Here is a 15,779-nt window from a genome sequence, read left to right on the forward strand (position 1 = left end):
CTGATAAGGAAAAGAAAACAGTTTACCTTTTTCTCCTTTTTTTTCCAGCTGGAGTGAAAATAGGATGGAAATTTCAGTCCTTTCATCAATTAAAAAAATAATAATAATAATCAGCCAAATGAGAATGTTTTCAATGCTGTGTTTGGAAAAACCGTACAAATAGTGAAGATGTAAGTATATTAACTATGCTTTCTCAGCTTCATAAAAACATTTATAAGACATGAATGAATAACAGGGGAAATACTTTTATTAACAAACAACAAAACCCACAAGCTTTTAATACTTATTCCAGGAAGAAACAGTTATCTTATTCAAACAGCAGTGTAGAAACCAGAAACAAACAAACCAACAAAATTAGATACTTTCCTGTGAATTTACATTTTAGAGTTAAAATCTCTTGATGGCTTCCAGGGAAGCCTTATGTCAGTTGTAGTTCTCAGGAAACAGCATTGCTGACTACAGCATAAAGCAACTTAAAATGTGCTGATTTGGTAGGCAAAGCCTTTGAAGCTTGTGGAGGAGTCAGAATCTTAAGAAATGCCAATATTATTTCAAGGGGGGAGTGGGGAAGGGAAAGCTCTATTTCCAAAAGGAGCAAGTCTGGAAGGTAATTAAACTTAGCAGCATCCTAGAAGCCAACTCAAGGCTTAACTTCTGAGCTTAGCTTGGACTGAAGCTCGTGGCTGAAAGCTGATATGGGCTTTTCCTAAGTGTGGGGATAGTTGAAGTGTGGTCCAACAGAGCTGCAGTCTGGATATGCTCTATTTTTAATCTCTGAGAAACAGCATGGAGACCATGCAGTGATCTGGCAAAGCCTGGAGAGTTAGGAGCAGAATGGAGGTTTCCACATTGTTATTTCTGAGGACCTCACCTCCATATCATCTGGATTGGTCTATCATGTATGAATCAGGTTTATCCCTGGTAAATCGTCAGTATTGCCTGATGCTAAGCAAGGACTCTCTGCCTCTGAGGCTCATGTTTGGTGAAAGAAAAACTATTTTGAGAAGGGAAAGAAGATACAAAAACTCTTCTTTCATTTTCCATTCCTTATGGTGCCCTGTTAGGAAGGAAGGTTGTTTAACTACCGTGACCAAAGACATTCTCTGGTACATTAACATAGCTGAAGAATACATTAGTTGTGGTTGCTGAGTCTTAACCTCTGATGCTTCAACAGAATTCAGTTTTGTAAATGTCTATTGAAGAACAGGATGGACTTTTTTTTTAATGAGAAAACCAAGAAATGGGATTTGCTTCATATTTTAAGAAATTAGACTATATCAAATGTGTAATAAAAATATTTTCTATAGGATTTTAGAATATATACATATATAAACTACCTTAATTTTTAATGCCCTGTTGATATTGATGTGATCTCTACAGTATCTAAGCATAACTAAATGAGGCTGCCCAGCAACCTCCTTTATACCTCAAACAGTGATTACAAAACTTGAAGCCTTGTCCACACTGTAAGTTAAACCTGCTTGAAAACAGGATCTGAAATTGTCCATCAGACCTGATCCAGCACCCACTAAATCTAGGCTAAATCCATTCCTGACAGTAGGAGCTGGATTAGGCCCTAGACACAGACTCGGATTGATAGGTCTCCAGCTCCATTGGCTGAGCAACACTAAAGGCACCTGAAGGAGTTGCTATGACTCTTAAGGCATGTCCTGGTAAAATGAAAAATATTGGAGTTTTATTTATTTATTTATTTTAAAAGAATATTAAGAAATACTTAGACACACTCTTAAGACAGTTTGGGCACATTTGCATTTCATTTTGAATAAGGATCCAAACTGACTATGCGTCCCGGACATACCCTGTGCTCATATACAGAATATAGTCTTTAGTCAAGCTTAAGGCGCGATGAAGGGGATCATGATGGAGCACAGAGCATTTATGCCCTTATCCTTCCTGCAGCATACATCTCTGTACATCCACTTGCTCGCCCAGTCCATGTAGAGAAGATAAGTTGGCATCCCTAGAAGAGGCTCCTATGTCAAATGCCTGGCAGAACTTCCATCATACCCACCCCACCACGGGGAAACCTAGAACTGGTGACAGAGACAGGACCAAGAAGCACAATGTGCTTTATATTACAGTCTGGCCCTATGTCTACCCAGAGTACCATGGACTTAGTTTGAGGTTGATACTCCAGTACGCAGACAAATCCAGTTTGCATTCCTGTTTAATCTAGCACTGTGTCTAGAGCAAGTTCAGATTCATATTCCATGCAAGGTTTGAAACAGTATAGACAAGGTGTAAGGGCCAGATCCTGATCTAACACAGGCAAAATTTGCCATTATCGTTGGCCTGAGCTCTTACCCTTGCATTATACTTTAAGGTAGGTAGCATGTGAGTTCTCCTGCTTTAAAGAGTTAATATAAGGAATTTGACCACCAGCAGAGGCAAGTTTCTCACTGAGCTTTCGGTTCATCAGCTCCATGTGCCTGCTGTTTTTCCTAGCTTGCCGGAGAGACCTCTTGACTTTCTTCACCCGATCTCGCAGCTGTTTGTTGCGCTTCTCCAACGTTGCCACCTTCTGCTGCAGCTTCTTCACTCTGTCCTCCTCCTCAAACAGGGCTTTCTGGACCGAGGAGCACATGAGCTGAGGGGACAGATGAAATGAAATAGGAACAGATGAGCTTTACGCAAAAGCTTATTCAAGTAAGGATTTACTCAGGTGTTCCCCAAAGGACTTCACAACTCTTGAAACGCACAACAGCTTTTTCGAAACTCTATTGACTTTTTTTATGCCTCTTCTACTAAAAAATTTTGCTTTCATTCCTGTATTCAGATAAGATGCAAAATTGTAGATTTTAGCGACACTGATTGTTCACAATGACTTCTGGGAGCTGTTCTGAAAAACCTGTTAAGCCCATTGAAGTTGGATTCATGGAGGAAGGTTGGCCTATTCATGATCTGAAATTGGAGTTCAATCTAAGGAGTTATTGCTATTGAAAAACTCTAGGCTTGATTCAGCTTAGAAGCCCTTCAGAATCTCCAGATTTTGATGCAAGTCTGTCCTGTGTTCTTTATTTCAGTATGTGCAATAAGCACAGAGGCTGCAAAACATAGGACGAGCTGTTTTTATCTCTTCAATCATAAAGTTATCTTAAATATCTTATTTAATGGGCTTCTCTCAGATGAAAACCCTGAAGTGTAAAATCTCAGCAGTCTCCAGGAGCATTCAAGATTCCATAACTTTATCAAATGGTATTTAGTTTTGGGGTCATTGGCTGAAGACCAATTTTATTTTACCCACTATTAACTTATTGCAGTACTGCCCAAAGTAGGGGCATTAAGCTCTTGATGTTTTCTCCCAGCTGGGGGTCTTAAGCAAAATTAGAATAAAATAAAATAAAATAAAATAAAATAAAATAAAATAAAATAAAATAAAATAAAATAAAATAAAATAAAATAAAATAAAATAAAATAAAACAAAACAAAACAAAATAAAATAAAATAAAATAAAATAAAATAAAATAAAATAAAATAAAATAATAAAATAAAATGGAACCAGCTTCAAATATATTTCATTGTGCACATGGAGCTTTCAGCTGATTGCTGCCCTGTTGCCCTGTTGCACTGCGAGGGAAAATGGTGCTTTCTGCTGAATTTGTGTCCTATACACATCTATATTTTATTGTGAATCCAAGCACTCCTAGAGCTTAGATGGGCTTTCTCTAGAAGAACATTTGGAACAGACAGAGAATGCAAGCAAACAAGTACATCCTCTGTGTGGTGATGAAGAACTGCATGTTTCTTTCCACCTCTCTTTGTAGTATTTTCAACAACTGAAAGTGAGGGAGGGAGTCCACTTTGATGACTAACAGTTCATTTGCTTTGGAAACCTCCAGCAGCAAAAAACATGGTTGGTCAACAGAACAACTGCTTCCAGTAGCCATAAGATCATGTTTCCTGTACAAAAGCATCACAGGGCTTTCCTGAAAGGGAATTGCTTACCCCGACTGCCCTCTCACCAGGAGTCTTTTATAATTGCACACTAGGGAAGGCTGTGAGTTCTCAGATGAAGGCCAGAAACTGCACAAAAGAGGAGGGAGTTTAATTTTGATCACAGCTCAATCCAAGAGCTTTTTGAAAACAGCTGGTACCTCTTGGCTGTTGTGTTTGCCAAACCCGTGCAAAGCTTCAAGCAGAACTCATCTTGAATTTAAATCCCTACACAGGAGACCATTGTGTGGATGAGATGTTTGCTGGAAATTCCCCTTCCTGAGGGACTTGTTGCATTTTTCATTGTGTACTGACGAACAGGCATGTACTGATAGGAATATCATAGAGTGCAGTGCATTCATGCACCTGAAGTGTGCCACTGTCTGTACCCAACCGCATCTACCTGGGCTGGTTGCTGAGGGAATGACAACACCTGAGGCACTAGCCTCATCCCAGAGGCACTCCCAAACCATTGAGGTTGGTCCCCTGTCAACAGAGGTTGGGCAGTTGTGCAGAGCCACTAGAAACTTCTCATGAAAGCCAGACAGCTTATTTGCTTACACCATTCCTTTCTCAGATCTTCACTCTCCAGCCTGAATACAATGGTTTAATGTTTAAATTGCCTGGAGATGTCCAAAGAGACCACTGGAGCAACACAGATATAAAAACTAAGACCCACATAACTTTGCCTACCAACTGGGCAGGCAATAGGTAGAGCTTCACTGTCTAATAGGGCACCAACCTGAAATCACAGGACAACTAGTTGAAAAATGAACTCCTTTGATCCTTCTATGCATGGAAAAACAAGAAGGCGAGGTCCACACGTTCTCACCAGCTGGTTGCAAACAGCATTTTTCACAGGCTCTGCAGTAAGGATCGTGTCTAAATCTGAGTGCTGTCCTATTCCTGCTGCTGCTGCCGGAGCTGCGGTTCACATGGGTGCACTCAAGTTATTTTTAAACTGTTAGATCTGATGCTGAGAACTGTGCAAATGTGACAGACTGGAGCTCAGTCCAGCCAGTGCAATTAACCAGGAATAAATAGGTGAGGAGTAAGCCAGCCCTTGGTTCATGTTGCTACTCGACAATTTTTGTTTACTGCCAGCTGAGATATCCCCACTTTGGGCAGTCCTTCCTATGGAGCATATCTATATAGAGGAATCTCACACCCCATTTTGTCCAGTCTCACGAGTCCATAAATGTGCAGAGTTTGCACTGATGAACATCAAGATCAAGCTTTAATCCAAAAGCACTGCTAAAACTACTAAGAACTGACTTTCTTTTTCTATGAATGAGTCATGCTCCCATTCTCCACGACAGCTTGTCATGCCAAGTACACCAAAGAGTTTCTGTCCTCTTTTTTTTTTCTTTTTGACATCACATTTAAAAGATGACACCCAAATCTTCATCCAGCAAACTAAGTCACTCAAGAATCAATGGCAGGCAGTTAAGCAACAGGTCTGAACTGCTGTACTTAGCACGGTGTACGTGCCCACAGACCTGGGAAGTGGAGTGAAGACATCATAGTTCTTCAGACAAATCTGTGAATTATTTTTCAAGATTTCCTTCAGAACTTAAGTTATCAGATGACCTACAGAAGATTTGTTTGCATTGGACATTTCTGTTTGTATATTCCACAGTTGGGTCAGTAAGTCATCCTCAGTGGTATTTAAACAAATCCAGAGCAGTACAAGACAAGAAGATGTAGCAAAAAAGGTAGCACAAAAAGATCCACACACATTCTTAGGATTTAACCCAGACAGCACACAGCTGTGAAACCACAAATTACATATATTCAAGCATTTGTCTGAAACATCCTGTCACAAATACACCCGGTCTTAAGTTTCACTGCATCTAGATGATTTACTCAGTCTGTCTATCTGCCAAACGAATCAGCACTGCATTACATCAAACTGATTTTTGGAGTGTCACATTACAGGCGTGTGAGCGCTTTGCTAGATAGTTTGAATTGACATGTGTAAACATTTCTGTCTGATTGACAGACAAATCTGCCTTCTGAAAGTGTCATTAGAATGAGACAGTGGATGGGGAAACTTCCACTGACAAAGGCATGATGGTAGTGTCCATCCAACACAGGCTGTCCATACATGGCTGGAATCAGTGTTGCAGAGCTCAAGTCACTCAAAACATCACTGGTACCCACATTTGTACCATCATCTACCAAAGGGAGAAAAGTTGAGATCTAGCCAGCTTCTAATGCTTACTCCCAATGGATTGCACTGCTAAAGAGCACTGGAGAGCCATTTAGGACAAGTAAAAGACTTTAAAAGACTTTAAGTTGCACCAGGGGAGATTCATATTGAATATTAGGCAAAACTTCTCAGAATAAGTGGTGAGATATTGGCACAGGCTGCCAAGGAAAGTGGTGGAGTCACCATCCCTCAGAGTGTTCAGGAAAATGGTTGATGTGTCACTGACGTACACGGGTTAGTGGGCATGGTGAGATGGGTTGACATTTAGACTAGATGATCGTAGTGGTCTTCTTTGACCATAATGATTATGAAGAAGTCTTTCATTTGAGATCTCCTAAAAATATCTTTCATGTCAGACAGAATTTTGGAGCACAAATACCTACTGTGTTTCTTCAGCCAAGATGATCGTCTGTAATGCATGTCTGTAAGACCTGATCTCCTCTGCAGGAACAGGATATTTCTTTAGAAGACCTGGGGATAAGTCACTTTGGTTTCTTGACCCCATAATATTTTCAGGACCCACACTGCTGATTGTGCTCATGCTACCATGGGATGCTCCCTCAGCACCCCAGACTGAGCATCCCCCTAACACAACCTGTTGGAAGCATCCAATAGAAACATAGCCCAAAGGCTGAGATTGAGAAGCAGATCTTCTGCTGTGCTGCCAAGCCTCCTCCACACTGCACCCCAGCAGTTCATCACAACCCCACACTGCTCTCCTCTCTCTCTTCCCTTCTTTAAGTCTGCCCGGCAGCAAAGGTAAAAGCTGTCTGAATTTGCTGCACGTTGACTTACTGCTCTGTGCGTTACCGCTGTTAACGATATACAGGACATCTTAAACTGAAACTTTATGCATCATGAAGCATGTTCCTCCAGCTCTATTTGTCTCAGTACAGTCGTAATTCATGCACTCTCTCAAGAGGGGCTTTGGAGCCAAACATAGCTCTTTATTTTTCTTTAACTCCACCAGGATTTATTTCCCCAAGCCCTTCTCTGTCCTCAGCAAAGCAAGCTCTTGGTGAAACTAACAGGGACACGACACAGCTCAAGCAGGCAAACCTTGCCTCTCCTGGCAGAAGCGGTCCTCTTTGAGCCATGCCTTGCCATTGCCAAATTTCAGACAGTGAGCATCACTTTCTCCTTTTGTTTGGCCCCTTTGGGCAGGTTCACTGAGAGCGAGCAAGCTGGATGGACAGAGAGATGATGTGGTGAGGGGTAGGAGGAGGAATCTGGCAGCCCTCCTCCAGATGGGGTTTGGGATGGAGTCACTTAACCTCCAGTTACTGGAGCTTTTCAGCCAAGACTAACACTCCTGCTGAAGTGTGGAAAAGCCCTTGTCAGCACTGTTAAACCATCATGGTGGGGAAGCTTGGTTAAACTACCACTGCTTGCTGCAAGGCTTCACCTTTCAGACGTTCTGAAACAGGGTCTGAGGGCAAATCCAGCAGCACTGCCATTACTGGGAATAAGCTGCTATTTCCTTCCATTGCTTTGTACAGAACACCAGGGTACATACAGCCTGGATAGAAAAATTAATGGTGGTGGCTGTTCTTCTAAGGATTACTGGATCAGCATTTCTGCATGATGGACATGATTTGGTGGGCTTGGTGGTAATGAATTGATGGTTGGACTAGATGATATTAGTGGTCTTTTCAAACCTTAATGATGCTGTGGTTCTATTTACTGTGGGAAGTATAAGGCTCGTGGCATAAGCTATCAGCTAATTCAAACTGTTAGAAGCAGAGATTCACTGGGATAGGAAGAACTGTCTGCAGGGGCCTCTGCCAGCTTACAGACACCATGACATGTTTTAACACTGCAAATAATGTCTTTCTTGCCCATTCCACTTCTTGCTAAAGGCAGATTTTCATTTTAAACCTCTAATAGGCAGCCAGTCAAGACAATGTTCCCAATCATCAATGGAGACAAATGGCCATGTCAAAAGAGAGACTTCTAACCTGACTTAGGCATTTACCTGGAGAGGCTCGCTTTCTGGGACCCTTTCCATTACTTCAGTAACTTGCATGGACTGAAATGGATTGCACCCAGAGACCCATGAAATAGCAGCTGGCATCACTAGCTACCTGGGGGAAGCTGCAATGGGAGCATGAGGGTATTTGGAGGTTGGAGGAACTTGCCCTAGCAACAGAAGTAAACCCATATTCTCCAATCGGGGGACTTTTAAAGCAGCCTCGTTGGTTTTGATCTGCATTAAGCTGCTGTTTGGTAGAAAAACACCTGAAGAATCACTCAAGGGCCTGCTGGGGCAGCTCTTGGCCTGTGTTTTGGCAGGTCTCTTGGTTGATGCTGTGCCCTGAGCAGATGACCATGGGCCATCTCCCTGGAAAATGTGAGTGGTATTTACAAGCTGTGACGTAAAACTTGAGTGCCAGCAGCTCCACCAAGGCACCGACTCAGCACGCAGGATGGTTAATTTACTGGGAAGATTATTTTTCGGAAGGAAAAACACCCACAATCTATTCTTTCTCTTCTGATCTTTTTTTAAGCAACAACTTTAAGCTGAACAACAGATTTTTCAAAGAAGATCCTTCCCCCATAATGAAGCACTTTGAAAAACCAGACCTTCCTCTCTGGCAAGGTGTCTGAATAGCTGGTGACTCTCATCTGCAGTGGGTATGGCAAGCATCCATTTTAAAACCTTGCCCTTCAAACTTGCAGCCCTTGACTCTCTGCAGCCAGACTAGGATGGTTTTGGAGGACACAGGGAGGGAGCTGGAGGCCCATTAGGGATAGTAAAAATACTTTCAGCCCTGAAAATACCTGGATAGAGGTCTCTAGCTCCAAAACCACACACACAGAGCATTGCCTGGGCTCTGCCTTCCCTGTATACAGTGAGTCCTGAAGCTTGAGATTCTGCTCAGGGGGAAGATGTGAAGATACCAGGTGACAGCCTGGCCCAGTCCCTCTTGATGGGATGGGGGATGATGGTGGAAATGTGAGTCCTTGATACTTGCCTTTATCACTGTCAGCACCCAGGAAAAAAACAACTGAATTATTCCTCGTGTTTGCAAAGGAAAGAGGAGATGCCTTAAAGAGGAGAGAAACCACACGAATCAAGAAGACAGGAAAGGAAAAAAAAAGATGTGGGGTATGAGCCAGACTGCCTACCACAGGCACCTCACTGGTGCCAAGTGAGCAGATAAGCCAGTTCCGACAGCAAATCCTTTAATTCCCTGCACAGCCAGTGGGAGACAGGGTCTCTAGGAAGAGAAAAAGTAATCACTAGGGCAGGAGCTCACTTTGGTACACCTCAAAGCCCATTCCCTCTCCTTGCTGAACATAGGCAGAACGGTATGGGTGAGAGATATGCACCAGGAGCCAGCCAGCTGCTTTTTTCCAGTTGCTCTGAGGTGGAAGGGCCGCACACTTGTCTTGTTCCCTTTGAAAGCATTCCTCCCAGCAATTTGCCCAAGATGCCACAGGAATGCGGTGGTGGATCTGGGAGGGGAGTGACCAAGTCTGACATCTGGGCAGTTCAGGAGGAGCAGCCATCCTCCTCCTTGCTTCTTTGGAGATGCAGAAGTAAGGGCTGAGTGTTGGGCTCAATCCCACTGTACCTTGTGCTTCCTGCATTACCAGCATCCCTCCCAGCTCAAGGCTGGGCCTCACTTGGGTGTCCAAGGTGGAGCAGGGCATGGGGGTGGGGAGGGTCTCATGGCCACCCCAGGGGTCCATCTCTTTGCCCAGAGAGGTTTGGGTTTTTTGCCAAGAGAAGTTATGGATCCCAGAGGCATTCAAGGCCAGGCTGGCTGTCACTCTGGTCTAGTGACTGGCAACCCTGCACTTAGCAGAGGGGTTGAAACTAGATGATCATTGTGGTCCTTTTCAACCCAGGCCATTCTATTATTCTATGACTCTAAGATTTCCACAGTTGTGGTGCTGCCTTGACAGCCTCTTTGCTGAGACCTGTGTCCCTTCTCCATTAAAAGTACCCTGAGTGGGCAGTGAAATAACAAACAATGGGGACAAGTGCATAGAAAGGCAGAGAGCAGCCATGCCTCTGCTCCTGGCTCTCCCCATCCCATCACTGGGGTTACACATACAGAGGGCAAACCAGCTCTAGGGCTTTGCAGCACAGCTGCAGTCCAAGGCAAAACAGCAACTGCTCTGGTTCCTTCTGAGCACTGTCACAAGTAGGAGATATTCCTGATATTTCCTGTCCTTGGGGAATGCAGTGCATTAATTATTAGTTGACTAGTTATAAGCAAATGACACTGAAGTTAAAAGTGCAGTAGTACCATCTCAACCAGTGCAGCTCAACCTTGCTGAGCTTGAAGGAAAACTATGTAAAGACAAGATTAAATCATGTTCTTAACAAGGAAATAAAAACGTCTTCTCTCTGCTCCTCAAAGCCATTGAGATGCTGAGAATGAGTGAGTTTGCAGGTCTGCCTCGCAAGCTGTGCTGCTTCATGGATTTCTGCATTTTATTCAGCCTGAGTTCTGATAACAACTGAGCTGTTGCTTTTTTTCCCCCAGTCATTTTTGTCTCAGAGTTAGTGCTGGAGTTTCAGTTGGGCTTCGAAACTCTCAAAAGGCTATTTTTTTCTGTAGCTTGTACAAAAACATTCCGCTTCCACAGACATCAAAGTTTCCAAAACTCGCAATCCACTTTCATTTCCAACTCAGCTTTTCCCCACAAGGTATTATTAATGTCACAATGAAGCTAATTAGCTCTGATATGCCTGTAACTACTTTGCCAACATACCTTGCCTCAAGTGTATTGTTGCCTAATTGAAAGTTGCTGTGTGACCGTGTCTATACCTAACCTTGTTTTGCTTGGCATGTATTTCAATAGGATTAGGTCACCATTCCCCTACACATGCACACAGTGAATTAATTAAATATCAAGGAAGGGAGACAACCAGCAAGGCCCAGAAACAAAATTGATTGTGTCTTTCCCTCTCACTGTTGGGAACACAGGGAAACAGGGCACGGCTGAGCAGAGTGCATGGCAGCTTATGCACTGCTCAGTGCTATTGAAACGTCCGTGTTGGCTTTTGAATGAGCTCACCCCTGCCTCGTGCCACAATAGCTCCTGGGAAGTTAATGTAATGGTTCTGTTAAATGTGCACCCTTATTTAACAGGATAACAGTGAGGGAAGTACGGCATTTTCAAATATATCATCCCTTGAAGCATCACAGAATCATTAAAGAAAAGACCACTACTCCAACTGCCAACCCAATCTCACTCAACCCAAGCCCTCCCAGTGTAACTTAAGGCCATTACCTCTCATTCTATCACGTTACCTGCAACTCTAGATGCAGCTTAAGCTAAGGACTAGCATCAGTTGGTGCAGAAACCAACTTATCCTCACCAATATTCATTTGGATGAGGATTACACTTGTTTAGACCAACCTTACACCTGATCTGGAGTGTTTGCTTTAAGCATGACTTACTTCAGAGCGATGTTTTACAGCCTGTAGGAGTTATCTGGAGGCCCCAGCAGAAATGATCAATGATTTGGAGTGGCAGGTGCTGCCTGAATGTCTCTAAGGCTCAGGTTTAGATTAACTATTGCTGTCACAGTACAAAAGAGCGGGGGATATGAGTGGTGGCAGGATCAGGGTAGATGAACCAAGAGCTTGTGTCTCTGCAGATCAGCTGTGCCTGCAGTCCCACAAAAGCTCAAGAGCCGTGCAATTGCAGAATCATAGAATTACAGAACTGAATTTGAAGGGATTCTTAAAGGTCACCTCTCCCAGCTCCCCTGCGGTGAACAAGAACACCTACAGCTAGATCAGGTTGCTTGGAGCCCCATCCAGATTGATCTTGAATGTCTCCGGAGTTGGGGCATCCACACACATCTCTAAACAATACACTTCAGTGCCTCACTACCCATATTTAGAAAAAATCCTTTTCCTTATATTCAGTCTAAATCTCCCCTCTTTTAGTCTGAAACTATTTCCATTTGTGAGTGATGAGGTTAGAGGAGAAAGGGGCTGAGCAATGTGGAAACGAGGTTGACTGGGGTCACAAACCCCTTGTGAGTAAGGCAATGCCAGCAATCTGTTATACACCCAACAGGTTCTGAATATGGATGCTGAGTGCCTGCATCCTCTATACTGAGAAGTCAGAGCAGCAGGAGACCTCCCAGCCCCCTACTTCCTCATCCCTGGGCTTATTATTCCCAGACAGCACATACATAAACTTTTGTTCCTCTGTCACTTCTGAGGCCAAATGGAGGGAGAGAAGCAGAGCAAATCCCAGCAGGGACGTATGCAAATGCTCAGAGTGTGAGTACAGTGCATTCAGTGACGTCTCTTGTGAAGTCACAGAAGCATGGACGTTTGCTTTAAGCGGCGCTCGTGTCTCCTCCTCATCACATATATCATACCTTGGGCAACTTTTATGCACAGGAGGAAAACCCATGCTGAGGAAGGCAAATGTTTAAAGTTAACGCAACGTCTATAAAAGTCATGTTCCCCTATAAATCCCTCCACTCTGGACGTTTTGGCTTCATACTTCACATAAGCTGCTGCAGCTGAGCTGCCTCTACAAACAGATGGGATTTCCTTGGCCACAGGCTCAGATGGAGACTGCATGCACTGCTGCTGCAAGAAAGCTTCTAGATTTTGAAGAGCAAAAGTAGGCGCTGTGAGGCAACCTGCCATCCTCTAATGCCTCTGGGAAGCCATCACTCTTGAACAGGTAGAGGAAAGGCCATAGATATTTTACTTAATTATTTGTCACATCCACTTGGGAAGCAGGGGAGGTGGGGGAGGAGGAGGGTTGAAAAGGGCACACTCCAACCTGTATTTGGCTGGGTTTGGTGCATCCCTTTAGAGAGTCTTTGCACCACACTACTTAATGTATCTAACCTAGATCCTGAGTAGGAAGCATTGGTTTTATAGGCTATTTTGACAGTCTGGAGAAAAAGAAAATCCTCCAGAGGATGAGTCAGAGCAACTAATTCAGAGCAGGAAAGTGAGCACTAGAAATAGTGTGGAAACAGCTCAGTGCAGTGCTTACGCAAACAGCTGGAGATGCTGCTGCCACAGCAGGAGCAGCACAGAAGCTTTACCAAAGCCTTTCCCAGTAAGCATGAAATATGTGAAACCTTAACAGAATCAAGAGCAAAGGCACCGATATTAGCCTGGATGAAGGACAGGGGCTTGACAAGGGATATCTGTATCTGCAGAGAGCTAAGCTACTGAGCTACACCACGATCCCAACCCAATCTGGAGACCTCAGCAAGGAGCTGGTGGCTGTGCCCCTTCCAAGCCAGAAGAGAATCATAGAATTATAAAGGCTGAGAAAGTCCATTAAGATCATGTAGTCCAATCATCAACCCATCACCCATGCCTACTAAAGATGGGCATGCTCACTAGAGGTGATGGAACAAGAGGTGACGACATGTAGGCAAAGCAGAGGACAGGGCTTGTTATTAATTCAAGGCACAGGTTCCCACAGAGGTGAAGTGGAAAAGCTTCACTGAGGGTGGAGAGAGCAAAGACAAAGGCATGACAAAACAAATATCTACTATCTGCAGGCGCTCTGTGGCTAACATCAGCATGCTGAGAGAGAAGCTGAGGAGGCAAAATGCCGGGGAGACTAATCAGAAGCTCCAAATAACAAACTCAGAGTGCTAACATCTGGTTGATGGGTTGCTGCTCACTGATAGTCCCGTCCTGTTGTTCTCAGCTCCAAGTGCTGCGTGGGCTGTTAATTCTGAGTGGCCCCAGACCACCCTGCATGCACTAAATGGGCAGTAGACTGCTCTGAACATGGCAGAGTTTGGTAAAGAGGTTCTGGAGTGCCATATTTCAGGGATCATCCTCCTGCTTGCCTGAGTTTAAACGACCCCAAGCATTCAGGGCATTAATTTCTACTTTCCATAGGAGTCAAAGGCTGCTGCTGCTCTCCAGTACAACCTCTCCAACAGGGTCCTGCTCCTGAACCAGCATTTGAATTCTCCCTAGAAACATTGGTCATGGAAACATAGGGTCATATTTAATGAGTCAAGTCTCTCTCTACAGCTTTGCTATGCTTTATATACACATAGAAATATCTGCTGGGCAACTTATTGCCTTCTACAGGGAAAAGCTTTTCACACAGGATGGCTTACAATGTCCATAGAAAATAAGGTCTCCAAATAAGGGTGAGTGTTCCAAGTGCACACAAGCCTGCAGCTCTCATCCCAGCCTTTTGAGAGGTGATGAAGGAGGCAGAGCTGCTCAAGTGACAGCCATAGCAGCTCTGGACACTGTGTCCCCAGGCTGATTGGTGCCATGTGGTGAACTCTAAGAAGAACCTAAATTGGAAAGCAGGCACTCAGCTGCTGGTTCACGTAACAACGGTGGCTCTCAGCTGTTTAATCCTAAATTAATAACTGTGTTGGAGGGGGATAATTACACTGCACTGCACGGTGAGCTCACAGTGGCACCTCTGAGTCACAGTTCAGTTACACTCCTGTTTTCTTCTTCAATTTTTTTTGTGAATAATTGCCTTGTGATATGCAAAATCTGGTAAGATCCTGCTGTCATGTGCACTTATCTGTAAAGCCTGCTTTATTATTGGCTAAATATTTATGGATAGGTATCAAGTGTGTCTCTGTAAGTCTGTACTGCCGTTTGTATATGTGCTTTTCTAACGGCATGAAGATGCTGTAGATATTTATTTTGTTTTTATTACAGTTCTCTGACACTCACGTTAAACATGCTTCACCAGTTTTGTATTGCACCCTATTAGCAATAACAAGAGCCAGGATCTGGACAGTCCTAGTTGAGGCACTGACACAGTCTTCCCAGGGAAGTTGTGGATGTCCTATCCCTGGAGGTGGGATGAAGCATCATCATGGGGCCCTGGGCAACCTGATCTAGTGCCTAAGTTGGCAACCCTGCCTGTTGGATCAATGATCTCTGAAGTCCATTCCAACTCAAGCCATTCTATGATGCTGTGAACTGAATTGCCTCCCACCCCTGCAGCAGTAGCAGCTTATAGTATCTGCACCAGAAACCATTCATACAAAACCATATGAACTGCCTGACATCACAGTAATAGTAGAGAAGACAACAACAACAAAACACACTGTGAAGAAATCCAGACCTGGCCTCCAGTCTACTCTCTTAACTAGCCCTCTTCTGTGTCTTTTGGCAATGGTAATTTCAGAACAGCAAAACAGCAATTATTTTGATCTGCGTTATCTGAACAGCTTGTTCTCATTAAGCAACACACACACTTCGCACCTAATCAAAGCAGGCAGATAAAATGAGTGTCCTAATCAGCGGAAAGAAACTGGATGTCTCCTTTACAGAAAGGGCAGTTAGTGGAAAAGCAAGAACTAGTTTCTCTGTGCTTCATTCCCTCTCTCTAAAAGGGATAACAGGAAGCATGTCATTCTGAAAGTTTTCTGAGCTGATATATTCAAAAACTAGGAAGGTCTATATTCAGTTTGGATGGTGCAAGAATGGAAGTAATAAGGGAGCCAAGACCTGCAGTCAGATTCTTCACTTTCATGGTGAGTGATCTCAGTGCTTCCCCATGGAAATTCAGAGGCAGACCAGGACCCACAGTTTTCTATGAGTGGTACTGCTGTGTATTGCCTGACACAGTATCCCTGTCTCCAGCAATCTGGAAACTCATTTTCCAG

The 15,779-nt window shown here is 43.7% G+C and overlaps 1 protein-coding gene across 1 annotated transcript in view; it reads right to left on the reverse strand.

The window, feature by feature from the left end:
- Positions 1–242: 242 nt before the first annotated feature.
- The window catches only part of CCDC3 (coiled-coil domain containing 3), a 40,169-nt gene continuing 24,632 nt past the window's right edge, over positions 243–15,779 (reverse strand). The window contains exon 3 of the mRNA XM_072343811.1: positions 243–2,608. Coding sequence (XP_072199912.1) covers positions 2,333–2,608 — 276 coding nt within the window. The 3' untranslated portion in view covers positions 243–2,332. The remainder of the gene's footprint in view (positions 2,609–15,779) is intronic.

The sequence above is a fragment of the Excalfactoria chinensis genome, chromosome 1, assembly GCF_039878825.1.
Source record: "Excalfactoria chinensis isolate bCotChi1 chromosome 1, bCotChi1.hap2, whole genome shotgun sequence".
In the NCBI taxonomy this organism is placed as follows: Eukaryota; Metazoa; Chordata; class Aves; order Galliformes; family Phasianidae; genus Excalfactoria; species Excalfactoria chinensis.